Below are 27,876 nucleotides of genomic sequence, written 5' to 3'. Positions count from 1 at the left end.
TTTAGTGACAGTCCCGACTATACTTAAACGTTGCTTTTTATTTTTGTATGCAGTGTCCGATATAAAATGATGTAGACAGATACATGGGAATACATGAGAAACAAAACTAGGGGAAAAGTTACGTTCCGCAAATACAGCTTACAAGAAAATATGTTCCTTTCAATTTCAAAAAATGGCAAAATTAGAAGGCTTTGATTCGATTTTGCTTTAAATTAGCAAAAAACTTCATCGTCAATATTTTGTTAGCTTTTGTTAGTTATTGGTATAACTACAACTAGAATTCCAACTTGCAAGGCTGAAAACAGACAGAGCGTGTTTTGCCCCGAACCGCATTGAGTGTGTTTTATTTTATTATTTATTTACTTATTTACAATTTAGGTTGCATACAGCATAACGTACCGAAAAAGCATCTCCTTTGTATCTTAAAAAGATAGGTTGACAACTAAATCTAAAGTTTAGCAATTAACAGCATTATGCAAAGTAACACACAATGACTATCGTAATTTTATATTTGAATTAGGGTCCTATATCGCATAATAACCTAGAAAATATTTTGTCATCCGGCATTTAGTATGAGTAACAAAAATTTCGATATCAAGAAAATAATGAAAATTAATATATTTAGTAATCTGGTGATTGGTGACCAACATGATACTTTTTTTAGATTGTTTACTGTAATTCAGGATTGTCAATGATTTCTTTTTGATGATTATTTTTTTCAATATTTACTATGGAAATATTACCTAATTAGGCTTTTTCCAAAAAATAACCAGAAATAAATATCGAAGAACTGTAGAGAAAAAAAGATTTTTGGTAAGGTTGGTTTGGTTCGACTTATTTCTATGGAAACAACCGCATGTTCATTGCAAACTACATCATAAGCTGAAAAATCGATTTTAATTTATTAAGAAAACATAAGTTTGTGTCCGTCGATATAAAAAATGGTATAATTTTCTACATTTTTTTGTTTTTTGTTTGTGTTTTGCTAATACCAATTATGACGAATAAGCAGGGAAATTAAGAATACTTTTATTAATATTCCCTACACGAAAAAGTTAAACGATACTAATAAACTAACAAACTTGGAGTACAAATAATACTGAAGCCTGAATTGAAAAAAGGGTTTAGTAGGCAGTTGATGGCGAACATTATGTGTTGACCATTCCTGTTTAGCCATATTTTCTCAAAACTCTATAAGTTTTGTAACGTATTCTTATGCAAAATCCAAATCCGTGGGGGTTATTCGATATTTCCCTAACTAGGGATGTTTCTTCACGAACATTCAACTTTTTTGGGCGACCAGAACGGAATTTTATTTTGTATGAACTGGTGATCATACATTGCTTTACGATATGCTGAATTGTTGCACGTTTTTTTATCGATAGTTGTACCAATCATGCTGTAAGAGTTTCCTTCCCTCCATAAATCTATACCAATGTTTTACACATAATTCTCGGTTGCTTTCACTTATTTTTAATAAATCTTTTTTTTGCTATTATCCACTAGATTCAAATGACGCCTACGACGCTGACCGATGAAATGTGTCTACTTGATAAATCCCTAAATGCTGTACTATTAAAATAATTATATATATTATAATATATGTTGCTTAATAAACCGTCAGGTCGAGGTTTATTTAGTTATTATAATATAAGTTATCAACTATAAACATAGCATTTGTTTTTAATTAATACCCACAAAAAGATTAAACGCTTCCATGTATATCAAAAAATATTTACTGTGTATATAGTGTGTGACTTTTTTGTGTACGGCGTTTTAGTAATTTTAAAAATCTTACAGCATTGCGATTTGTCTCCGTCCACCCAAGTATATGTTCTTTTGCTTCACTTATAAAACCAATTCCATCACAACACTGTTTTAATGTTAATCACATATCGAAGGAAAATGTAAAGAAATCTTTATGCTCTGTTAATCTCCAAAAGGGATCTGGGACAGATAGTTTTCCTTCGATATTTTTAAAATTATGCCCCGATCTTTGTGAGCTCCTCTTTTTGCTATACAATCAATCCATCCTAACTGGTAAATATACTGGACTTTGGAAAATGGCCCAAGTCGTGCCCATTTTGAAATCCGGTGATAAGAGTAAAGAAACTAACTACAGACCGATCTCTCTCTTAAGCCACTTTGGCAAGTAGTTTGAGTAACTTGTTTTGAAGCAATTATTCTTTATTGTTAAGGGGTGTATTGACCCGAATCAGCACGGATTTTTTCGTAAAAGATCAATCTTAACTAATTTGGTTCCGTTTGTTCAGTTAGCGAGTGACAGTATGGTGCGCCGTTTCTCCAAAGTTTTTGATAAATACACCACCCAACTCTTGCCGTGAAACTCGACAATTTCGGTGTGCACGGTGTTTTGCTCGCCCTCCTGAAGGGTTGTTCCTTGTGCGGGCGATCCCAGTATGTTGTTGTAAATCGGATAAAATCACAGAGTACAAATATAACTTCGGGGTACCTCAAGGGTCTCTTATTGTTTGCTATTTTCCTATATAATGATGTTGGCCAGTGCATTTTACATAGCACTTAATCCATGTACGCAGATGATCTAAAAATTTCAAAATCGGTTCACTCGGCGGCAGATTACGTATTGTTGCAGAGAGATTTATCAAATTTTGAAGAATATTGTTCTCTGAACATATTGTTTGGTAACTCTGAGAAATGTCACTGTGTTTTGTTTACAAGAAAATTACCACAATTGCAAATTAAAAGTGATCTCTACCTAGGTAACTACAAACTGAACTTTTTGAACCCGCAAAGGACCGGGGTATTAAATTGGATTTTTGAAATGCACGTAGAAAACATTGTTCTAAAGGTTAAAAGAGTCTTGAATTTATTTTGCGGGTGGCTAATGAGTTTAATAATAAAAAATCTTTAATAATACTTTTTACAGTCTTCTCAGACCCGTGTTGGAATATGCTACGCCAGTCTGAAATGCAATGTATTTTAAATATATGGAACGTGTACAACGAAACAGGCATTTTTTTAGTTATACTGAAAACCTTCATTTCTATTGAATGCACTCTTTGGAAAATCGTAGAACAAATTCTGATTTATTATTTCTTTATAAAGTTGGAAACAATTTGATTGAACCTCCTTTCGTTTTGGAAAAAATATACTTTAATTGTAATCCCTATATTCTTCGAAACAGGCAAACGCTTGCTGTATCTAGATATCATTCAAACTACGCTGTAATTAGTTCTTGATTAGATTTAGCTGGTCAAAAATAATTTAAACTAGTCCACTGACAAAGTATCTCTTTTTGTGCTTTCATTTTATTGGACAGCTGCGTCTGTTTGTAGGAAAGACTTGTTTATAAATAAATAAATAAATATAAAAAATTGTTGCGTGTGGGATCCTTATCTATTTTTGATGCAACGAGATCGTAGTAAAAATCCTTGCTAATTGTCCATTTTAATATACCGCCGTAGCACACGTCATTCAACCTGTCATCGCTTAAAGCAAAAACAGATCCAACGCCCGCATGAATCACGTTTGAAGCGAAAAATTTCACTCAATCCCATTTACTTGTTAGATTTATTTCGCAATTATTATTGGCTAATTGTCGTGACAACATTATGTCAGTTTATCGAGTTGAAGATGATCCGTTAAATTATGCTTCTCAGAGATATAACTGCCGTCAGACCGGAAACACAGATACGTAATTAGATACTTATTGCATTGTTTAAAATGCGTCTTTATTTGTGATCACTCTCCAGTAACATATGGGTCGGTGTATTTATATTTTAACCACGTCGGTTTAGTGTGACACATTCGGCATCATAAAAACATATTACAACTCTATATCCATTCGAATTATTAAACTATTACAATGGGTTTATTTAAGTAAGTTAAAGTAGGCCTAGTAAGATTTAGTAATAATAGTTTTACACCGACAATCAGTTAACAAAGCAATTCATTTCTTTATTCATCTCCAAATGTACAACAGTTCAACTCATAGTATATAGGATACTTTTACTTGTTTTTATTGAATTGGAAAAAGTAATGCTCTTGTTAGGTCTTGGCCGGAAAATAAAACTAAAGGGGGGTTAAAATTGGCTAAAAAAAAAACCTCAATATTTTAAACAGTTTTTGAGGATGTCAAAAAAAATTTTTAATAAAAAGGGTGAGTCTTGAGAAAGAGAACACAGATTTGCCAATGCAAAGAATAAACTAAGCCACAAGTGAAACTTATCGCAGCGTGATGTACAATTTTCTAATATCATAGTTTGGGTCTTCATATTTTATTTTCAGATTTATGTGGTAAATCAAACAATTGCAATTTAACGATGAACTTTGTTACATTTAAGAATTAATTCTCATTATAATTTAAAGGCGGTTGTCGTACGTTTTCTCCTTTTTTGTCGTTCTTATGGTAGACATCATACCTTTTACGCTAAACCTATATTTCCGTAAATTAAAGTCTAGCAAACTCTTCGTGTCTCCTGTTTTAAATCCATACTTGTGGATTTTTGGCGTTTATTTGGTTGAATAGAGGTTTATAGCTTGCTTAAAAACCTTATAACTTGTACCTCGGATTTTATAGCTGACTCCGTAAGAGCTTTATAAATTTTACAGGACCCAATAAATATTCTATACCTACTATGAACCCTAAAGAATACGAAAAGCGCTGGGCACCAAAAATAAAATATGGGTTTTAATTTTTGTCAGAATTTCTGATTTAACTCATAATTTCTGAAAAACAACTCAGAATTTCTAACATGGACATCGCAAATCGAAACATCAGATATACAGTCACTAGACACCAAACTAACTAAAAAAATATTACGAAATCCCAATATTTGTTTTAATTTTTTTTTATTATTATTATCAAAATTGTTATGTCCAACTCAATCATAATACCTTCAGCTTAGAAATTGTCCATTCGTTATGAATTACCCTGTATATCTAATGTTTAGATTCGCAATATAACTCACGCAAGACTAACTCTGACTTATTTTTTTAGAATTTCGTACTTATTTTATATTATTAAAATTCTGAGATATTTTGACTTATGTCAGAAATTATGACATATTTCTGAGAAGTTACGATTTGTTTCTCAGAAATTCTGATTTGTCAGAAATTCTGACATACAGATAGAAGTTTTGACTTAATTTTTCAAAGAAACTTCCACAGGCTACTGTAATGCTTTTTACAAAACTTCTGGATTCCTTCTGCGTCGGTTTTTGCTTAGTCGAAATTGCTGACGTTTCGCCAATCATCTTGTTGGCTGCTTCAGAGCTTGACTGAAACTGAGTTTCAGTTTTGACTTGTTTCTCAGAAATTCTGAATTATTTTTCAGAAATTTGCCCAAGTTAACTGAAACCTGTATTTTATTTTTGGTGACCTTTCAGCGCTTTTGTAATTTTTTTATAAAACTTCAATAAATTTTGTTCGTGTAGGAGGAGGTCACTGTATTTTTAAGGTTATGAAGTTTAATATTTTTTCCTAAAGATATAAATAACTAAGAAAGAAATTGTGCCAGTGCGATAAGACAGCTTTCGTTACACTTCCATGCATGCCGCAACTTCTTTTGTTCGTTTAAAAGGCATTTTTAGTTTAATTATATGAAATGTGATGATTGACCACTAATAGCTTTCAGTTTGTTTGGTAACTTATAAGTCCGAGAGTATTTCAAAATTAAGTGAAGTTTTATTGCAACAATATTGCTATAAGACCTAGGAAAGTGTTATAAAAGTTTCTAAAGGTTTGTTGTTGATGTTATTTGAAGGCCCATATAGAAATATAGATTTAAAAGAATCACCTGGTAAATATTTTGTTTTATCGAATTTTGAACGGGAGAAAAACGCATTTTAGGCAAAAATTACAGAAACTTGAAGACATATTTTTTCAACAATGTGAGATCAAACATTTCAGAAAGCTACATGATAACTACGTGATTACTGAAATCATCTGACTGTTGATATTCGTTGCTTAAATTTAAAAATTGTTCCTTAAGATTATTTCCATGTATTGTTCGTTTGGGTAAAAAATGGTCCGAGTTATCAATTTAAACCGTTATTTAACGGTTTTTCTTGTTTATATCAACTATTTGTTCTCATTAACTGATAAAAATTGCAACGTTTTGTTAATGCAGCTATAATTACGGATGTTATGTGAAATATCAACAAATGATATATATTATAAATTCTAGGAATGAGATGTAATTCTGGTAGGCGTTATCTACAGTTTCAAATTACTTTTTGGAACCCACTTTTTGAGCTGATAAAATAGCAAATCTACTTTCGATTTAGTTGAATTAATTGAGTTGAAATAATTATTGCTATGGGTCAATTTCATTTTCTTCTAGAATTGTTTTTTTTAATCTAAAAATAATTCATATGTATTTAAATATATATAATATATTTAATTAATTAACTATATATATATATATATATATATATATATATATATATATATATATATATATATATATATATATATATATATATATATATATATATATATATATATATATATATATATATATATATATATATATATATATATGTGTTCGAAGTGTTTTCGGAGCGCGAGCATTAAAGATGCCAAGTGAGATTTTGGCGAAACGTCTGCAGGATTCCAGTCGGATGCAGGATTTGCAGGATTCCAGTCGGATGCAGGATTCCAGTCGGAGTTCAACGAGCGAACGGATGATATCCCGGAGTCAAAAATTCACCAAATACTGGAAATAAATTAGACATAATATATCTTGAAGCCGGTAATTTATCATCACAATAAAAAAAAAAGTCCCCTTATATTGACTTATTCCAAAGATGATTCAATCTCTTATCTACTATCAGGCACACTGTTAAACATGCTCTTTTTATTAAGCTTATAACATTCAAATTACTACTGATTGAATTGTTGAGTGTTTTTCTTTGAACGTCTAATTATTGGTACTTATATTTTTATTTCATTTTTTCTTTTGTAATTTTCTTCTGTGTGAATTATTACTAGTTTAATGGACAAATAAATTATCCTATTCTATTCTAATGTGACCATGAATGTTGAGTTGTCAATGGTTATACATCTCTTCTATCAATAATTTAATGTCTTTACACATTTCAAAATAATTAAAACTTAATTTTTCAAAGAAACTTCCACAGGCTAATGTAATACATTTTACAAAACTTCTGGATTCCTCCTGCGTCGGTTTTTGCTGAGTCGAACTTTCTGACGTTTCAGTCAAGTGAAGAAGGCAACAGGGTGATTGGCGAAACGTCAGCAAGTTCGACTCAGCAAAAACCGACGCAGGAGGAATCCACAATATTTATAAAAAAAAAAAATTAAATCTTTCACTTTAGACGCAGTGTATCCTTTTAGTGACTTAAATTTATCACCACATTTATTTAAAAAATATTGTCATTTGCCCTGTTGCGGATAGGATATGGGACACTCTGTATAAACAATTTCCGATATTTTACAGATAGTCTATTATTAATTATTTATTTTTAATTATTGAAGTTTCCCGACGTATAACATCGCCCTGTATAGCACTAAACGTCCGTAGATTTCCTAATGGGATGCAGAAACACAAAAGTAAACTTACATTTTTCAAACGATGATACCATTTTAATTGTATAGTGGCCGTATCTCGTTTCAAGGTTAATCTAACCTTTATGTTCGGAGTTTGGAATTTTTTCGAGTTGCGGGTATGTACGGCCCACATTTGAGTGTGTTGCTCGTTTTTTTGTTTGCTATCGAATAATTATTATCGAACGCATTTTAGAGTACCCGCATTCGCAGTATACATCCAAAATATAAAAATCACAAATGTTTCTTTTGACAACCTAAAAAAATGATCCGTTTTTAATTTTCCTACGTTACCATAACACCATTACACACATATTTCGGCCACCGCATGTAAACTTTTGTATGTTAACCTTTGTGGTTCTTAATCAAACAAAAATCTAAGAAGTAATTAACACAAATTTGCACTACTTAATTTTATTTATTAATTACAATGTTAACATTGAGGGTGTAGCCAGTACATGAACCAATATTTATTCTTAAATCAGTTAATTTTGGTTAGTTATGATGTGGAGGCAATTGCCATAGAGATACCATAGAGGCAGTTGATCCTGTCTAATATTTTGTTGAATATTTGAATGTTATTATTGATAGAATAGGATTGGTTGGTTAACAATGAAAAATAATTGAATACAAAAAATAAATTAGTAATACATACCTATAGCTGCAGAATCTATATGGAAAAACCAAGAACTTACGTTGAGAAGGTGCATCCACACGTATGCGCATGCGCGAGATTTGAAATCTCGTTTTTAACCAATGCGTTCAACAACAAATATTTGCGCTGACAGATCGTCAATAAATATAGAGGCCTCAAAAATAAAATGGCGTAGAGTGCAGGATAGGGGGTAAATGTAGACACAGGCGCCGAAGATCATTTCCATCTTTCCGAAAATATAGGCGTCTGATTCGCATTTTTAACCATAGTAGGGTCGTGATATTGCCTAATAGCTGTGTATATGTTACTGGTAAAGTCCGTTATGCAGTCATACCTAGGTTTGCCAAGGCAAAGTCCGTATTGCCGGGCTACTTTAGGCAAAGGGCAAAATTATTAGATATTTCGGACATTGCCTACACCGTGGTACGACAATCTTAGGTTTGCCAAATGTGCAGCAGGCAATCTCCGAAATAACCTGCCGCATTACTACTGTCATACTGTCAATATTTTTTGTTGTACAAATATAAGGCACAGTTTGCAATAGAAGAAAATGAAATCAATTTGTAATAATAATTTATTGTATCTTAAAGAACAATCACTAATACACCAAAGTGTATTGTTTATGTACGTCACTTACTACCAAAACATAGGTTTTTGCCAAAAAAAAAGAGAAGTCTCTTTGGGTAGAATTAGAGCTCCTGCATTCTACACCTTTTACAAAGTACATATTATACAGGAACCCTTATAAAATATATTTAGTGTTAATTGTGTCACTTATTAGTCGTTATGTCGAGTGGTGACACTTAGAGTTGCATAACAATTTCAATCTTTTACATTTACAAGAGTTAGTGGTATATTTTTCGGTACAGTTGCATCTTTGAAACATCTTTAAAAATACTACAAAAAAGCAAAGTACACCAAAAAGAAATTTTCTTAAATAAAAAAGTTACAGACCCTATCCCAAAATTAGGACATATTTAAATGTGGTTTTCACTAAAATTATTATCTTGAAATTTGAGCCTCGCCCTGGAAGTACCTTAAACCCCCCAAAAGTGCCCAATTTTGAACACACTTTATATTTTTGAAAAATAATAAATATGTAACAGTTACTCACTAAACGTTACTTCAAAAGGAGTTTGTCGGATTCCACTCTGATTTGCATTGTTTTTCTGTAACTGATAAAAACGGATACCGTCACCCGAATGCTTGATGTTTTTATCTTCCATCCAGGCAGATAATATGTTTTCAACATCTTGGTTAGATGGCTTTGGGAATGACGTGATTTTCCGTGGACTATACTCAGTTGTGGCCACATCACAAAATGCAAAAAATGTATATTAAACAATAAGCGACCTCTTCTGCTGTTTTCGGTTTTAGTGGCCTTAAAACTAGATATTTCGAAAGATGATCGTGGTAATTAACGATATATTTGAAATCACCATGAGCGCAAGTCTGCATATCTATAAAATCGACTTGTCCTATCGAATTTACTTCTCGGAATAGCAACGGATTTACGGTTGTTCCTTTTTGGATAGTTTTTCTTTTTGTGACAGGCTTCACATAGCTCTAAGTAAAGTGTAATATATTTTCCAGTTACGTTAGCATATTTGTTGATTAGTGTTTTAATCATAATATCTTTTCCAGCATGACCACATTCCTTGTGAGCATTGGGCACAAAGAATTTCACTTCAGTAACTTGCTCAGAAACTGACAAAATTAACTTTTTAATGCAACCAGCAAGTAGCACATCGTAACGTTTAAGACGTCGATATTGAAAAGTTGTTTTTTTCGCAGCTTTCTTAGTTTCTTTAATTAATAACACGTAACGACAAGTTTCCAGCGTCTGCAATCGGGATATCAGTTTATCTCGGAGCTTGCCTGCTACACATTTGGCAAACCTAAGATTGTCGTACCACAGTGCAGACAATGTCCAAAATATCTAATAATTTCGGACTTTGCCTAAAGTGGCCCGGTAATGCGGACTTTGCCTAGGCAAACCTAGGTAAAACTGCATAACGGACTTTGCCGGTAACTTGCAGCGGCGCCTGCTTTTTTTCGATTAGTAATTAAAAAAAAAATTATAAATGTTTTATCGCCCGAAATATTCAATATTAACGCGACCTAAAAGGAAATCAATGGCGATATTTAATAATTCATAAAAACACCAAACAATCATTAAAAATGTACCTTGCCCATTAGTAAGTTTCATCGTCTTCATCTATTATGAATTGATTAAATTCCTATCTCGTACCTTAGATCGGTCAATTTTTTAAAATCTACGTTTTATTTAACATTAAGTGTCGATTTCAACATAAAATAAAGATCTACAACAGTACATTTTCCTATATTTTTTTTGCTTTATTTGTTCCACACCACTCAATTTCTTACAGGCGGCTAGATTTAACTGGTGGCAGATTTGAAATTATCGTATTACTTACTGGTCGATTGAAATTTCCGTTAATTAACAGTTAGAAATATCAGGCACTGGAAAACTGACACGAAGAACTAGGCAATCCAACGACCTGTCAAATGAAATTCAATATGGCGTCCCAGGGCAAACAAACAAAGTAAATTACATTTCTTTATAAGCAAAGCATTTTGTGTCTGTTAAAAGCTTATTAATTTTTGGTTTTAAAGTGTATTTTGCTTTTCTTTGTGCTTGGTAGATATTGTGTAAAAACGTTCATTTCTATTAGTGTAGCTTACTATATTACTTTTAATTACATAAAATATGAAAAAATTGTGGTTGGTGGTTAAAATCGATCAAACCGCGATCGAGTGCCAGCTACGCAAAAAAAAACAAACAGTTAAGAAAAACTGAATGTTTTGGAAAAGATAAGGATCAACCTGCTGGAAAATCTACTCAAACGGACTTAACTATCGATGAGTTGACTCTAAAATTGGAACAACTTTATTTGGCCGCGAAAAAAATTGAATATTTTAACAAAAAACAGAAAAATCACCACATGCTTTAATGGGTCGTATATCAAATATAAACAAATTTGAAAGCATTAAAAAATATGTTTCCATGACGAGTACAGCAGCATTAAGTTGTTTTTATCAGTGGATCCTCACAATTATAAAGTTATAACAGTCTTTTAACGATTTGGCATATCATTTTAAAATTTTTACTTTTAAAATATTAATTAACATATGTGTGAGTTGCAAATTTTTTTTATGTAAAATAAAATTAATACTACAATGGTATCTGTTTTTCTAATTTGAACGATTGCACTCAAGTTATGATGATTGTTATATCATCAAACAACTATGGAAAAAAGCACTTTATTTTTAAAAATCTCTTTTGAATCAGAACATTGCAATACCAAGATGCATTGGGAACGGTTTCTAAATTTACACATTCAAAATGAAACCATTTTGTTTCACATATTTGTTGCTCACGTTGGATCGTCAACTCATGCAATGCAACATGCAACAAATGCAATTATGAGAAACTTCAGCAGCTCCCATTTCATTGGTGCAGAATTTACTCAAGAGCTAGTTGAGGAAACTTTTCACCTATTAAACAAAAATGTCGTTGCTTATAGTAGTATCCACTTTTAAAACAAAGGCAGATTCAAAATACTTCTAAGCTTGTATCTCCTCCTTAGTGTAAACGCTATGTGAAAACCCCAAATAACTTATAATATCTGGTGGAACTCCATTAATTGAATTATTTCAACTATCTATGTCTAAAATAAATGGATCTAAACCATCTTCTAATTGCAGTTTTATCTTCATCTCAAAATAACCAACGTACAAAATAGGACGCTGCAACAATTGCCTTTAACACTTCAGAACTTACCACACCAATGATTTTCTACCTGACTTAATTCAGTTGTTTGCCCTAAACGGCTATATTTGATCACTTGCTTTGGAATGCCAAATAGTATATTATGCAGCAAGTGTAGTAAACGGCATTTGTTTTGTTTTTTGCAGTAGCGGAGCGTAGGGCAGTGACTTAACGTAATGTGCCTTACATCTGATTCCAAAAATGCAAAATTGCGGATCTCCTCGAATTGCTGATTGAAATACGTTTTTTTGCACATTTTGAGTCGACAAATAAGTCCTAATTTCGACACTCAGTCTGAGGACGCTTTTTAAAATAAGCTTCTGGCGTCATTTTCATATAAACTACGATTTCCTGGCCTAATATTAGGACGAAAAATATTAATTTTGGAAGGATAAAAAAAATAGTAGGCAACATAAACAGGTGCACTGTTAGTGACTCATATTTGATTGCAGCCGCCAGTGATAGTTCACATATATCGGCAAAGTATTTTTGTATGTTTGTTGAAAATACGGCTCTTCTTCGTAAAACTCGTGCAAAAAAAAATTTGAATGAACCTGAACTTCTTTTTTTAAATTGGCTTAACAAAGCCAGACACCATTTGCACCTTTTACGTGCAAATGGCACCAAAGTAATGCCCGCTATTGCCTGTGCGCTGCCGTAAGTTCGTAATGAGTTAAATTGATTAAAATGTTTAAAAAATCGCTATATCTTCTTCCATTCTTTTTAATTACGGACGAACGATTGAAATTCACTGGACCGTGAGCAATAAGGAAATAGGGATTCTTTAGGAAATTTAATTGACGGTCCAATATCACCCGTCAAGTCCGACATTAAGCACTAATGTTATTGTCAAATTTAACCGTCGCGCTTTTAGAATTCTCAATAGATAAATATGTCGACAATATTGACACGACGGGATACAACTTATCTATTGATTTTTCAATTAGGACCAAGTCTAGTGGATTTTATGTATTATTTTTATATTATCTAAGTACAAATATTTGTTTCGATCATTAGACTTGTAGTAAATGTAGCCTTGTCAAACCGTTGTTTTCGATAATAATGTTTAGAGATTTCCCCGTCGAGTGTGTCACATTCCCGGAAATTTTAATTTTGGTAATGGCGGAATATTGTAAACGTCAAACGCAAGGGCAGAATGCGTATCGCGTGCCTTCATTAGATTAAATAGCATGGTTCACAATTTTGGTCAGGATTTCTTAGAATTTTACACCTTAAAGTCAGTCAGGAGAAGTTCTATTTAGGGTTGTCAACCGATTTAATTTTTAATTTTTAGTCCTTATTGCATTATAATCAATCCGCCACAGACTGATGCAAAAGCAAAGAGAGAAGGAGACTCAGGTAAAAACATTGGAATCCGAATTAATTAATGCTCAAATTTTACCCGATCTTGTCAAAAATTTGCTAATTTAAGAAAAAAAAATGGTGCAGATATTAAACTAAGATATTCACGATTCATCCATTTCTTAATTAAATAAAAAGATGATATTAAAATATGTTTAGAAGTATAAAGTGTATTGTATAGTTATTTTTTAAATAGATATAATGTTTGGATGAAGATTTGGCTTATTTTTTCTTGTATTCAGTATGTTTTTTGTTCGGTTTTAAGAATACAATTTTGTAACATTTTTGTTTTTTCTTGAAACACAAAAGCACCAACTTTACCTTCACTTTTCAAAATTTGACACCCTAGTTAAATCTAAACTTGCAGTTTCTTTTTAATAACCTATTTTTTCATTGTTAAAATGTTAAACGCATATTAATTGGCCAAGATCACCGGAAACATGGCAGAAAAAAAAACAATAGAGCACTACACAAACGTCACTGTCCTGTGAATTGGAGGTTGACAGTTTTATGCCCCTTAACTGAATCAGTTTTTATTGTTATTGTTATTTTAGGCAAAAAAGAAATGCCTATACGACGTTGTTCTAAAAAAAAAAGCAAAATATACTAATACTAAATGAAACAAATCAAAAAGACTTAGTTTAAATTTGCAACGACCAAAAAAAATCCATTTTTTTTATATGGCGGTTCTATTAATTGCCAAACCCTATATTCTAGAATTTTTAACTTTTTCTATTATTCTTTTAGAACTTTTGTAGGTTTTTATTTGGTATATTTAAAGAAATCTTTATTCATTTATTGATTTACATTTATGCCACGTTTTGCCCTCATCTTCCTTTCCAATTATAATATCCGAATGGCCTTTTTATCATGAAAAAACGTTTTATTGCTAATGAGGCAAAGTGGCCCTTTCTTAAATGTTCAATACATTACAATTGGGTGCTTCCATTTAGAAATCAACATTTTTTCATTTAATTTTTTCATGTTACTTTTCATCGGCCTATATTTATTTATTTTTAAAATGTCAACATGAACCATTAATAAAGTGATCCCCTTCTATGAAGAAATCAACCCCGAATATATAATAAATGTTTTCAGTCTCAGAAATCAATAACCTCCAAACGTCACTTTTGATTTATGATTAAAAATATGTCGGAAACGGTAACACGTGCTTTAATGTATAGAATGTTCTATTTAAAATAAAAAAGTTTTTTGCATCTCCAGGGAACTACAGACACCCTTGGCTAATCTAAGTATACCGATAAAGCAGCCCATCCGAACAGATTTATACCAGAGAAAACTTTCACCCATGGTTTTATTAATTTTGGGTATTTTCCATTAAATATTAAAACGAATTCCACTGCACTGAACACTATTTCCACTAGTCAAAACAGGCATTATTTAACCATTTTAAATCGCGAAGTTTATGACTTGTGTTTAAAGGTGTACATAAAGCGCACACCAGAATTCTGTACTTCTAACTTTTTTATTTTAGATATTAAGTTCTTATTTATATAAAAGAAAAGCAAAAAGCATAGTATATCAAAGTTAGCACTATATATCTATTATGTCACAAAAAGAAAGGCCCTTTTACGCTGATTTGAAACATAGATAACAAGTTATCATTATTGTTTGTTACGAATTTAACAGATTTTAATTTTTTTTAATGTTATATTAATTTGACTAAATCAGTTATTTAATAAGTAACATAATATGATGTTTAGTTCTTCATCGAAATTTAATGCGCCTGTCTTCCCTGTTTATTTCCATATACTGGCGTCTGGCCATATGCATTTTTATCAGTTTATACATAAAATATTTCGAATTTTATTATGGGTTTGTGATTGTCAATTTACCAATACCTTCTTCGAGCAATACACTAATACGATACTTAGCGATTTGGATAATCACAATAAAAATATCGACTCCATTTAGTACTCAGAACGATGCGACGGCGACGTAACGCACAATATAAATAAATATAAATTTAATTGCATTTCCCAAATTATTTCGGTCAATTGACTGGTTGTTGTGCGGGTGTTTGGAGCAATATGCTGCTAGTGAAGAACTTGCAAACGCTTAGTAATAACACGTCGTAATTAATTGATAAAGAATTAATACATGGAAGCATTTGCACCAAAAACTGCAAACATATGCACATACGTTAAACCTCCGTTTCTCATTAATAAACTCGTTGCTAAAATACAACAATTAAAAACTAATTATTTTTTTTTAATTAATTAATTAAACTTTAGTATTTGCCTGTTTAATTGATCTTGCACATTCTACAATATTTCAGGCTTCTTATTTATTTTTCTTATTTTATCTTATGTTTTCCTTGATTTTATTTATTTTTTCAGGGTTGACGCTAAAGTGTGTAAGCATCTACTTTTTTTTCCCTTTCGTATAAATATTTCTTTTACGTTTAAGTACTTGGGTGAGAGGGAACAACAGACATCCTTCTTTAAGGCCTCTTTAAGGCAGATGAACTGAATCTCGTCCGTTGTAGGATATATTAACTTGGAAAATTGTATTATATATATTTATTTATTTTCTACAAAAAAAGTCTTTATTATTATTATATTATAAATTATATTAACAAATGTGAAAAGAATTATCATTCATTTTTGTTTCAGCCTTTTCGAGCAGGAGATTATGTCTTATGTTCCGACGGTCGATAGTCGAACTACCGCAACGAGCGGTACTTCTAGAAGTCCCAGGAATTCGCCCCAACCGTCACCGATTGCATCGCCCGGTCTCAGCAGACATCGAGTGCCTGCGCCACATAAAAGAGATTTCGAAGCCAAATTGAGGAACTTCTATAGGAAACTAGAAAACAAAGGATACGGGCAGGGTCCCGGAAAATTCAAGTAAGTGCTATTTTATGTTAATTACCCACTGAGCCAATCCGGACCTGGACTTTTGATAGCTAACTTATATTTTGTTATAAACACACACAGAACAGAGGAAACAATTGAAAATAGGCCCTATCAATGAAGCGACCTATAGAGACGTCCACACGCGCATAGAAATAAACTTTGTGGTTGGGGACACAGAGGATAAAATTTACAATACAAATGAAGCAATAGCAGATTTGAAAGGAAAATCTGCAGCTTTTGATAACATTGTGGGAGAAGTATTGCAGAATTTGGGTCTACATAGCGCCAACATCTTAACCGTAATATAATATGAAAGCATGATCAGGGGCCCAAAGAGTGGTTCTCCCCTATATTTATACCATTTCATAAGTAAGAGTAAGTAGTAGGGTTCTATCTGGATCGACAGATCCCTAAGAACAGGAAGGTTTTGTGAAGGCCAAACTCATAGGAAAATTCATAAAATTTTATATTTGAAAATGAAAAATAAATTAATTCAATATTTCATTTCCTCCATTTTCCAATATGAGACTGAAACTGATTAATGTGGTGCTGGAGAGGCGCATGCTTCGAATTCCATGAATGGCAGACAAGTCAAACGATTCAATCCTTAGAAAACTGAACAACCGCAGTAGACTATAGATTTTTCAAACACATCGCGAGTATAGACGATGATAATTTTTTGAAACACAGAAGGATGGAGGTCTGAATGGCGCTCACCAACTCTATGGACTGATCAGATCCAAAAGGCCACCGGCACCTCGTTCTGCAAGTCTGTAAATATAGCTCAGGATCAAAGTCAATGGAGAGCGATAATGTATAGGGGGTCAGTGATCAGAACACACAAAATTTCAAATTTGTTATACAGCTTATAACTGCGGGATAACTCTGTAAGATTTTTATCCAAATAAATTAAATAAAATAATTAAAAATTAAATCAAAATATTTAAAATAACTGATTTTTGATAAATAACCTTTTGCGGTAAACAAAACAGCACCGCGATATTTTATTTAATCAAAATCTATTTGTACACAGTATTTAGTTGTGTTTCAAGTTTGGGAAGTCTACTTATTTGTTGTTCTTCAAACGACAAATATCAACATTAGAATAAAATTGAAGGTGAGAAAGAAAAATATAATAATAATTAGAATTACTAGGACTTGAGAGGGATTTAGATAGAATCCAATTTTTTATTTTTGCCATTGTAAAAATTCGGAGCACTGTTTTAAAATAAATTAAAATAACCTGCAGCCTTTGAAATGACGAATGCCCCAGACACTTCCAGAAGTAGTCATCCACATGTTACCCCAGGCGCAAATTTTAAGATATTAAATGTGTCTAAGACGTATTTAAAATTTTCTTGCCATACTTAACTGCGTTATATACTCATAAACCAAACTTTGCACATAATTTTGCATTTTATATGTACATGTACATTGGTTTTGGTTAAGTTTGACATAGCCAATCATGATAGAAATAAATTATGCATCACGTTATCTAATAATATATAGGGTGTTATACCGCAAAAAAAAATTGACAGCATATACACATCAGCCATATAATAATTTTTTTTTGGAAGATGATTCTTGTGGATCAATCACCAGTCAAAAGGAAAAATGTTACATCGACATCAACATTTTTAAAATAATTAATCAAAAATAAAATAATATACCGGGCGTTGCATTTAAAATAAAGAAATCGGATGACATGAGAGGCTTATGAGATACTCTCTGTAATACAGTACGCTCATAAAAAACAAACTTTGTAGTTAAAATTTTTCAAAATAAATAAGAACTAAAAGTTCAGATTTTCACGAAATTATATATTTTGACATGACAATTGTTTCCACAACACCGTGTCTTTATCAAATGTTGTTGATAAAGACATGGTGTTGTCGAAACAATTGTCATGTCAAAATATATAATTTCGTGAAAATCTGAACTTTTGGTTCTTATTTATTTTGATAAATGGATTTTCATCAAGTAAAAGCCTCCTCAGTTCAATTTTTAAAATTTTTCCAAAACAAACTCTTATGGAACTATTAAAGAATCCCGCAGTAGCCTGTATAATAACATTTTTTTTTTACAATTTTTAATTATAAAATAAAAATATCACGCATATCATTGCAGACAACTTTTAGTTCAGCTAAAGCCTAAATTTGTTTTATTAGCAGAAAAGAAATTTACAAAGAGTAAATAATGTAGAAGAGCAATAAAAAGAGAAAGGGAGAGAAAACGAATGAGACAAATTCAGCAGAAATCTATTCTATTGGTCATAATGATGATGATGATTTTTACTACTAAATTAATGTCTAACCAAAAATCGGAATAATAATGGAGGATCTCAACCAACTGCCTTTCTGGCATGATCAATGCCGATGTTGAGGATGCTCTGAAAGAGATTGAGATTGGAAGAGATTAGCTTATTTAAGTTTCTAACAGAAAATGTACTCTGCTATTCAGACTAATCAAACTTATCGTTCAAGAATTTGTGGGTGTGGCCACTAATTGAGGCTTTTCTGTTATATACGAACCCAATAGACGTTTCAAAGGTAACCTTATACTTTTTTTAGCCAGTTGATTATGAAAATCATAATATTTATCATCAATCATAATATTTATTTATATTATGGATTACTGCTGTTGCGAAATTCTCTTGCATTTCTATTCCGCAATTTCAAGGATAGGGAGTAAAAATTTTCCTTTTTTCAATCATTGGTTCGCAAACGTATGCAAAGGGCATCAGCTGCATTAAACACTTTCCCAAGTTAATTCAGACTGCGGTAGATTTTAGCCACGAATGCTATTTTGTCCTTTGTCAACCGTTCACCCAACTCCTTTGTTTTTCCAAAACAAAATTACTATGTTTGTGTCCAAGTTCAGAGAAATATATTTTTTTCTAGGTTGCACATCAGAAGAGAGCACCTTTTAGAAGATGCCTTCAGAAGGATCATGTCGGCCAACAAAAAAGAACTCCAAAAAGGAAAATTGTGTATTGTGTGGGATAATGAAGAGGGTTTGGATTATGGAGGTCCATCGAGGGAGTTTTTCTTCTTGCTATCTCGTGAATTGTTTAATCCCTATTACGGGCTATTTGAATATTCTGCTAATGACACATATACCGTCCAGATATCGCCTATGTCGGCTTTTGTAGATAACTATCATGACTGGTGAGTTGCGTTACCTATACGTTATGTAATCGGTGGTTTTCCTTCTATAATGCACAAAACTGTAACACTAAAGAAACTGAATGTTGACGAAAAAATTGTTACTATCGGTCGCTTTGCACTTTAGTTGCTTAAATATATTCATATTTTTTAGAGTGATAGAGAAAAGTAAAGCACGACTAAAAATAAGCCATATATGAGAGGTACCGAGGGTTGTTGCTTATATTTCTAGCCTAAAAGAATATAATTTTAAAATGGGACAGCACGTGGCGATTGCTATTGTTCGGCTGCAGTCGTCCAATGCCGTTGCCTAGGCAATCAGTCAATGTCTCATTATGAGTTCTCATTTGTGCGTGTTTATTTTTTAGGGCTCTGATAGTTGATTTAAACAATTTGTACAAATATGGTTCAAAAAAAAAAATAGTAAAAAAGGGAAAACTATGCTACCTCAATGCCCCTCGCGGCAAGCGAGTGGTTTCGGGTTTGCGGGCGTCTGCAATCGGTCACGTGATAGTGTCCCATTGTAAAATTACGTCCAATCCAACAGTGTTGACGTTTCCAATCCGAAGTTTTACATTTTAAAACCATGAGTAAGTTTCGTTCACATAACTTGAAAAATTCATCCTGAACAAAAAATGTAACAACTTGAGCAATCATTTTTCTAGACTTTCAACGCGAATTATCGAGACAAGAGTGCATAGATGAACTTACTCGCTTCTTTAGTGATAAAGCACCATCCTATAGAAGTGTAAAAAACTGGTATGACTAATTCAATCGTGATCGTCGTTCACTTCAGGACCAATTTTATGCACTTCGGATTGGATCCTACAAAATTTCATAAACGCTCAAAAGAAGGTCAGTGTCGATTGGTCCAAGGAAATTTAAAAAATCAAGGAGCATCGAAGCTTATGTATAATATCTACACGGTTGCCAACTGTATGGATCTTCCAAAATGTACATCGAAGCAAATTCTTGCCAGTTTCTTTGACATTACTGCTCACATTGCGTTAGAGCAAAGCAAGTCAATCAATTCTAAATGGTACAGAACTATTTGTTTATCAGAAGTTATTGGGGAAATTCAAAAAAAGCGAAAGATAAATAATCATTTTTCATCAGCACAATGCGGGCTCTCAGCGGCTCAGACAAAGGAATTGTTGACCAATAACATCGAATTGCTCTGCAGCCCTGTATATTGATTTTCAAGAGTATTTTGAAAAATAGTAAAACTCATTATGATAATTATTTCTTCATTTTTAGACCAGAAATATAAATAGCAACCCTCGCGCGATTAAATTGACTTCCATATTATAATAATTGCTAGTGTTACATTTTGCCCTTTCTTTTAGTAGTTCTATGATCAGTATTTCGTTATGTCGTTATACAAGATGTTTCAGAAAATAAGAATGGTAAAAAGTATCGAAGTTACCAAAAAGAACTTTCTTTCTTCTTGAAAAACTATTAGATTTTAACTAACGCTTGTGTTTGACTATGAAAATGCCCTTTTCTTCTATAATAGTCTCTAATTATTATTATTCAGATATACTACTCGGTATGCAAACAATGTTAAATTAGACCCTACTACTTAATTTTGTTCTAGGTTTAGATTTAGCGGAAGAGTATTAGGATTAGCGCTAGTTCATCAATATCTTTTGGACGCGTTTTTCACACGCCCTTTTTACAAAGCTCTGCTGAGACTCCCCGTGGCTTTGTCAGATTTGGAAAGCTTAGATTTTGAATTTCACCAATCCCTACAGTGGATTAAGGAACACGACGTGTCACTGCAAGGAGAACTTGAGCTTACCTTTGCCGTAACGGAGGAAGTATTCGGGCAAGTTTTGGAGAAGGAATTGAAACCGGGAGGAAGAAATGTTCCGGTCACAGAGAAAAATAAAAAGGTTGACGACGTTTGACTCGTTAAGGTTCGATAGGCAATAGTGACGGGCTTTTTTTAGGAGTACCTAGAAAGGATAGTAAGGTGGCGCCTAGAGAGAGGAGTTTCAGAACAAACCGAATCTCTAGTTAGGGGATTTTACGAAGTCGTTGATCCTAGATTAGTAAGCGTTTTCGATGCCAGAGAATTAGAATTAGTTATAGCCGGTACAGCAGAAATAGATTTGCTGGACTGGAGAAATAATACAGAATACAGGAGCGGGTATCATGATCAGCATCCTGTTGTTGCTTGGTTTTGGCAAGCAATCGAAAGGTATATTCAAACAAAAATAAAAGTTGAACAAACTATTCTGTTTACCATTTTTTCTTTCAGGTTCACTAATGAGCAAAGGTTGAGATTATTACAGTTCGTTACGGGTACTTCTAGTATTCCATTTGAAGGCTTCGCCGCGCTTAGAGGCTCGATAGGTTCTAGAAAATTTTGCATAGAGAAATGGGGAAAGCCAAATAGTCTACCAAGGGCGCATACTTGTTTTAATAGGTTAGATTTGCCACCCTATCCAACATTTGAAGTTCTGTTTGAAAAGCTTCTGTTGGCAGTTGAAGAGACTAATACGTTCGGTATCGAATAGATATAATTATTATTGTTGTTAATGGTACTTAATGTTGATACATTCATATTCGTTTTCGTTAAAAGCTAGATGTTGCGTGTTCCGAGTAAATTGTACAGCGTGTTGATTTTTCGTTGTCATTGCATGGTTTATTTTCGTGATACAAAAGATTCCGTTTTCGAAGCATTCCTAGCTGGCTTTGTTTTTAGGATACAAGATGAAACAGAAAATTTGGCCAGTTCAGTTAAACATTCAGTTCAGATAAACACGAAACCTTATAGACCTCACTTAGAATCAAGTGAAATACTTTTGTTTTTAACTTTTAAGATATTAGGAAAACTTTTGTTTTTTTATGAAACATTCTTTTTTTTTAAATGAAAAATATTTTACCCATAAAGAATTAGCAAAATGTGTCAAACATGGGCGTTTCGAACATCCATTGTCTATAAACGTTTTTAATACGTTTTTTCTAGAAAGTATCACTAGCAATCGTCACGTGTCAAACATGTCTGGAAGCTGATGGACAGTTTTTTTAATATTTACTAGTTTTTTATAACATCCTAATTTTATTATTATAATCAGAAAAAACTAGAGAATAAAAAACTAGTACATATTTTTTAAAAGCAGCTATCAGCATTCAGACATGTTTCACATATTTTGAAAATTCTTCTTTGGGCATTTACGAGGTCAATAGGTCTTGCTTATATTTCTTAAAGTACTTGTTTACATTTTTACATAAAAGGCTCAATTCATTTTTTTTTTAAATACACATTATGTTTTATTTAAATTACTTTTGGCTTGTGACTCATTTATAAAAAAATGTGAATAAGAAGATGTGAGGTGAGAAGAGGTCTCAAATTATAATTTTTTTGAATGTCTGGCAGCTGATTGCAGTTTGAGCAATTTTTTAAGGTTACTTTTGTGTAGTCTATTCGTATTCCTTTAAATAAAATAATAATTCAAATATTTTTTAAAATATGCATGACGTTTAGCCTGTATCTTAAAAATTAGATATTGCTAAAAAATCTGAATACGCTTCCGGATTCTACCCAAAAAGATCTATAGGGTTTCGTTTTCAACATGTTTAAAATACAAACTGTAACTGAAATGGCCAAAATTTTCTATTTCACGCTGTATTTTAAAAACAAAGTCAGCTAGGATTGTTTTAAAAACGGCATTTTTTGTAAATAACTGACATACATTACAATAACAAAGAAAAATGGACATACTACACATTGTTGAAAAGTTCTTTGTTCCTCTTTAAAAATTTCAAGTTAAAGCCAGTAGTAGTACTGTACAGCGGTATTTTGTAAAGCGTAGGAACAAATGCCAGTTTAACCATAGGTATATATTAATATAATCTGTAACCAACGATTTTATCACCAAATAATTCTTTCGTGGCTAGAAATAATTTATGTAGAGTAATTTATTCCCTTTCCTTTAACATTTAGCGTTTGTATTATAGGTGTGTTTTTTCTTCAGTTTTTCTCTCGCGACAAGTTAATTTCTTATTAAACAGCTGCTAAGGGTTTAACGGAAGAAAAATTTTTTGTACATAGATCACTCACAAATATTGATATGTAAATTTCGCATTTATTTGTTTTTATTTATACAAGTCAAGCTATAATTTATTTTAATGTTAAGCTTTTACAAATGTAGTTACCAAATGATAATATACTATTTGTTCATTTTTATATAAAAGAAAAGGTAAAATGTGATTTTTAAAAGTCTAGTCAATATTTAAGAGGTATAAACCGAAACAAAAGTTGAATGCTTTCATTAAATCGCAAAGACATGTTTGCCATTTTACTTCTGCCTTCTAAGCTACTTCTAGAATGAATTTCGTGACCTCACTGTATAAGGGAATGACGCTCAATTAGGTGATCATAAAAACGTGGATTATATTCAACTATTACAAAGTAAAACGTTCAGTTAACCTTGACAAATTAAGAAATATGACTCACCCCCTTATGCAAGGAGATAAGAATCGTTTTTCTCCTGGATTTAAAATGATCTGTAACATTCCTCAAAATAAACAGCTGTTCCCAAAAACCGTGGTTTTTCATAATTCAGCCTTGATATCCTGATTGTTGGGTTGTAGCAAAGTTTCAGGAATATTCAGGGGATTTAGTAATGATCCTTCCTAAAAAAAAAATAAACATAATCAGAAAACAAAAGGTTTTATTTAGTAAAGACAAACAAATTATTTTAAACATTAAAATACATATTTATTTATGCATGTCCATTTATAATATTCTCATCTCTCTCTCTATCACAAAAAAAAATTATCCCTTCAAGTTTTTCAGCATTTTCTAATTTGATGTAACTCCTTTGCATGCGATAAATGCATCATAAAAAATTACACAAACAAAATTAAATGATCTATTGCAAGGTGATAGAAAAAAAGTTAAACTTAATTTTATTACATATTTTTTCAAGAGATACTTGTCAAGCAATCTTACTTTGTAAAAAGCCTAAAATATATATATTTATGACAATATATATTTGCGGGCACAATAAATAAAAGTTTATTTGAGATTAACAAGAGGCTGTTATTTCCATTGACATTATAATATATTATATCAGCAAGGTTTAAACTGTGACTTGTGAGATGCATAGAATAGTGAATTAATGATTTTGTTAAAATCCACAAGAAAGCAGTATAGGTCACTTTCATAATTTCTATTGACGATAGTTCAATTTGTTACCTAATAATGTTACAAGTATTTTTGTGATTTGCCCTTTAACCCTGAAACCCGGTATAATTTTAGTTGTCACCCCAAAGATATTTTAGAAATAATGTTTATATAAACAATACAGAACAGTCTGTTACATTCAGTGGGAATTCCTGTCAACATGACCTGACCAAGTCAAGGCATGTAATGTAATGACAGATAGTGACATGCTTTGGTTTTCTATAGCCATTTCTATTGCACTTCGATTTTTGTGGTGGCAAACTTTTGTAATAACTGTGACAAAAACGGTTGATAAATTCGATAGGTATCAATTTAGGTATATGCCCAGACCTTATTAACTGTTATGGAAAACTGAATAAAATTTGTGAAGATCGCTGTTTAGAAAGAAAATAGTGCAATGACTTAGACAGACAGTACAGAATGTGACAAATGTTTAATATAAAATAGGTTTTTCGCTTTTTTGAAGAATCAATTTCAATTTCACCCAAATTTTAGTGGTACCTTAATTTTAATGTGAAGTTCATTTAATGCTAAATAAAAGTGAATGGTTTATTCAAACTTACCCTCTTAGAAGTTAATGATTCAAAATTATTGATACTTTCAAAATATTTTTTAGTTTGGTACAAATATTCTCCTTGAAGATTTGTTGACATATCCTCTAAGCATTGTTTTAATAAATAGCCATCTCTTTCAGATAGTTCCTTGGGTGACTTATCATTACAAACATCGGACAAAAACATATAACAATCTCTGAAAAAACATGAATGGTCAATTCTAAAAACAATAAGCGCTACCAGCCATTACAGGATGCCCTACTAAAAAAACTTTTCCAAAATATGAGAATTCGGTATTCCAAAGTAGATGGTACAATATCAGCCTATAGCCTTGGCAATATGACAGAATTTTCACTAATAATAAAAAATAGGTATCAACTTATTTTATGTGAGTTTCTGAGTTGAGATTTTATTTATCGTTTTTTTATTTTTAATATTTTCCTGTGGTAAATTTTTCCAAAATATATGATTTTACTTTGTGTACCTAATGCCTTTTTTTAGCTGTAGTTGTAAGACCAGATCTAAGGATGTCTTGGTAGGACATCCTGTATATATTTAAAGGCATTTTGAAACAAATTTTGTTGTGCTCAGTTACCTCAAACATATGTCACTTTCTTCTGCTTTTTTTTCATAGAGCGCTATATACTTGAAAACTCTGGATAAAATATTTTGGACCGGATGTTGCTGCGATAGATTCACTCTTTTTATGATTTCAATCCAGCTTACAGTTTCATTTGTCCCACTCGTAGGAGACCATCTTTCTTGGGCCATTTTTTTGTATTTATCGATCATATACCTTATTTCTCCTATGCTCTTGTTGGGCATATTAAGATGAAGAGTTTCAAGGTCGCTGGCGCCATATTTTTTTAATAAAACCAAGAACTTTCGTTTGTCCTCAATCGACCACTCTACAGTCACTAAAAAATAGTAATAAATATGTATTTTAAGTTGGGAATAACAAAACATTAATTTCCAGAACAAACAAAAATACAATAAGCTCTAGTCAATATTTAAGGAGAATATTGGGTGTTCAGATAGCCAACTAAGCACTCTTTGATAAGGCAGGGGATTTTGAATTTGCGATTAAAGGATTAATAAATATACTGTAAAAACCAACAGTTCGACTTCACATCATATCCACCATTAGGTTCACAAGCAAAACAAAAAAGTGTAAAAAAATTTATTTGAACACAAAAGACATTCAAATACAAAATATGTCATATATTTTTATATTCATCTAACAAATTTTCAAGTTCTTGAAATGCATTTATGAAGTTATCTTCTTCCAATCCAAATTTTTTATAATGGTGTAAGTAGGCCCCATGTACAAATGACGTCCAGGCATCTTTTATTAGAGAATTCAAAGGTATGTATATCCTGTTACTATTTAATATCAAAGTAACATATTTCTCAAAGTCAAGAAATTTTTTTTTGTTATGAAATGATTTGAATACTTCCTCATTTGGAATCCAATTGACAAATTTTGTGGAATGTTGATAAACCTGTTTGTTAAACACAAAATTTTTAGATCCATGTGTCATCAAAGCACCTGATATCAGCTTCATATTGAAAGAGTTTTCTTTTAAAAGATGCAAATCATACCTGGATCCTTTGAATGTGGAGCAAACTAAAGCATCCCAAGATCTAATACCTTCAAACTTCATATTATGCTCTCGAATATATGGTTCTGTTTGAATTTCTAAATATTTGAAACAAGGATAAGCAGTTAAATTGTTAAGCAATGTAATATCTTCACTTTGCACAGCAGATACTAATTGGTTGGATAGTACCAAGTTCAATTGTGAAAATGACACTTGCTTCTGGTTAAGTATATAAGAACAAATATTAAAAAGTTTTTCGTTTTGAAACAATATTGTTCCACTACTGATGGAATGCAAATGAGATAGAGTCAGAAGCGAATTGTAACACTGTGTTGAAATTTCTCCTTTTGAATTGGCCAATACCGAACAATTCAAAATATTTTTTTTAGGATATTCATCCCTCAACTGTTCTATGATGTAACTTCCCACTCCAGATCCTGTCCCACCAGCCAAACCATATATATTAAGAATACTGGTTAAAAAATCACATTCCTCTACTTCAAGACGAACACAATTAAGTGCTTCGTCTACAATCTTCCTACTAAGTTGAAAATATCCAAACGCCCAATTATTCGCAGCACCTCCGAAAGATTTTGCAACAACATTTCTGAATTTAAAATTCGATCTTTGGACATTGTCGGTTACTTTTGTTTCGGTATCTATTAAAACTGAGCGAGGCTCCCAAACACCGTTTCTGTTTGTTCGAAACCATTTTTTTTGCAAGTAAACATCATCTTTATAGTTGAGTTTAATATCGTCGTCAACTACAGAATAAAGGGTTTGTCCTATTTGATTTCCGCACTGTCCAAATTGCAACGAAATAACGCTCATTCGTAAAAACAATTAATATCACACTTACTTTCACTCAGTCTTTTAAAAATCACAAAAACAAACAAATTTTCTCCAAATTTTGTATTACGCTGTCACAGAATACTAGCCGTAGTCTGTGGCGCTGTGATAACTGCTGCTTCCTCTTTACTTAGTTAACTTTACTTCACTGAGACCACTCTCCCATTATCTATTCCATATTTTATCTAACGGTAAATAGTGGAAAATGTGGACTTGTACAGGCAAGAATCGAGAAAATCAACAATACTAGCACAAAATTGTGCTAGCAAAT

The 27,876-nt window shown here is 32.0% G+C and overlaps 3 protein-coding genes across 9 annotated transcripts in view; 1 reads left to right on the top strand and 2 right to left on the bottom strand.

The window, feature by feature from the left end:
- The window catches only part of LOC132702983 (E3 ubiquitin-protein ligase HECW2), a 153,853-nt gene extending 131,912 nt beyond the window's left edge, over positions 1 to 21,941 (top strand). For 6 of the 7 annotated variants that reach the window (XM_060671949.1, XM_060671948.1, XM_060671952.1 and 3 more), the window contains 5 exons: positions 15,998 to 16,231; positions 19,141 to 19,407; positions 21,002 to 21,299; positions 21,357 to 21,607; positions 21,668 to 21,941. In XM_060671949.1, coding sequence (XP_060527932.1) covers positions 15,998 to 16,231; positions 19,141 to 19,407; positions 21,002 to 21,299; positions 21,357 to 21,607; positions 21,668 to 21,926 — 1,309 coding nt within the window. In that variant the 3' untranslated portion in view covers positions 21,927 to 21,941. Of the gene's footprint in view, positions 1 to 3,768; positions 3,862 to 15,997; positions 16,232 to 19,140; positions 19,408 to 21,001; positions 21,300 to 21,356; positions 21,608 to 21,667 lie in introns of those variants that run through there. The other variant, XM_060671954.1, reaches the window with a different exon arrangement.
- A 1,966-nt stretch (positions 21,942 to 23,907) lies between these two features.
- LOC132702985 (uncharacterized) lies at positions 23,908 to 27,718 on the bottom strand. Its single transcript, XM_060671956.1, has 4 exons — positions 27,616 to 27,718; positions 25,751 to 26,072; positions 25,165 to 25,351; positions 23,908 to 24,048 (listed from the first exon to the last, which is right to left on the bottom strand). Coding segments are annotated over exons 1-4 (591 nt in total). The 5' UTR covers positions 27,617 to 27,718; the 3' UTR covers positions 23,908 to 23,967.
- On the bottom strand, positions 26,227 to 27,607 carry LOC132702984 (tubulin delta chain-like). Its single transcript, XM_060671955.1, has one exon. The coding sequence runs from the start codon at positions 27,585 to 27,587 to the stop codon at positions 26,373 to 26,375; it is 1,215 nt and encodes a 404-aa protein (XP_060527938.1). The 5' UTR covers positions 27,588 to 27,607; the 3' UTR covers positions 26,227 to 26,372.
- Positions 27,719 to 27,876: the final 158 nt, after the last annotated feature.

The sequence above is a fragment of the Cylas formicarius genome, unplaced genomic scaffold, assembly GCF_029955315.1.
Source record: "Cylas formicarius isolate icCylForm1 unplaced genomic scaffold, icCylForm1.1 PGA_scaffold_6__28_contigs__length_40554024, whole genome shotgun sequence".
Taxonomy (NCBI): domain Eukaryota; kingdom Metazoa; phylum Arthropoda; class Insecta; order Coleoptera; family Brentidae; genus Cylas; species Cylas formicarius.
Note: the sequence above shows the minus strand (reverse complement) of the source record. Positions and strands in the feature narration are given on the sequence as shown.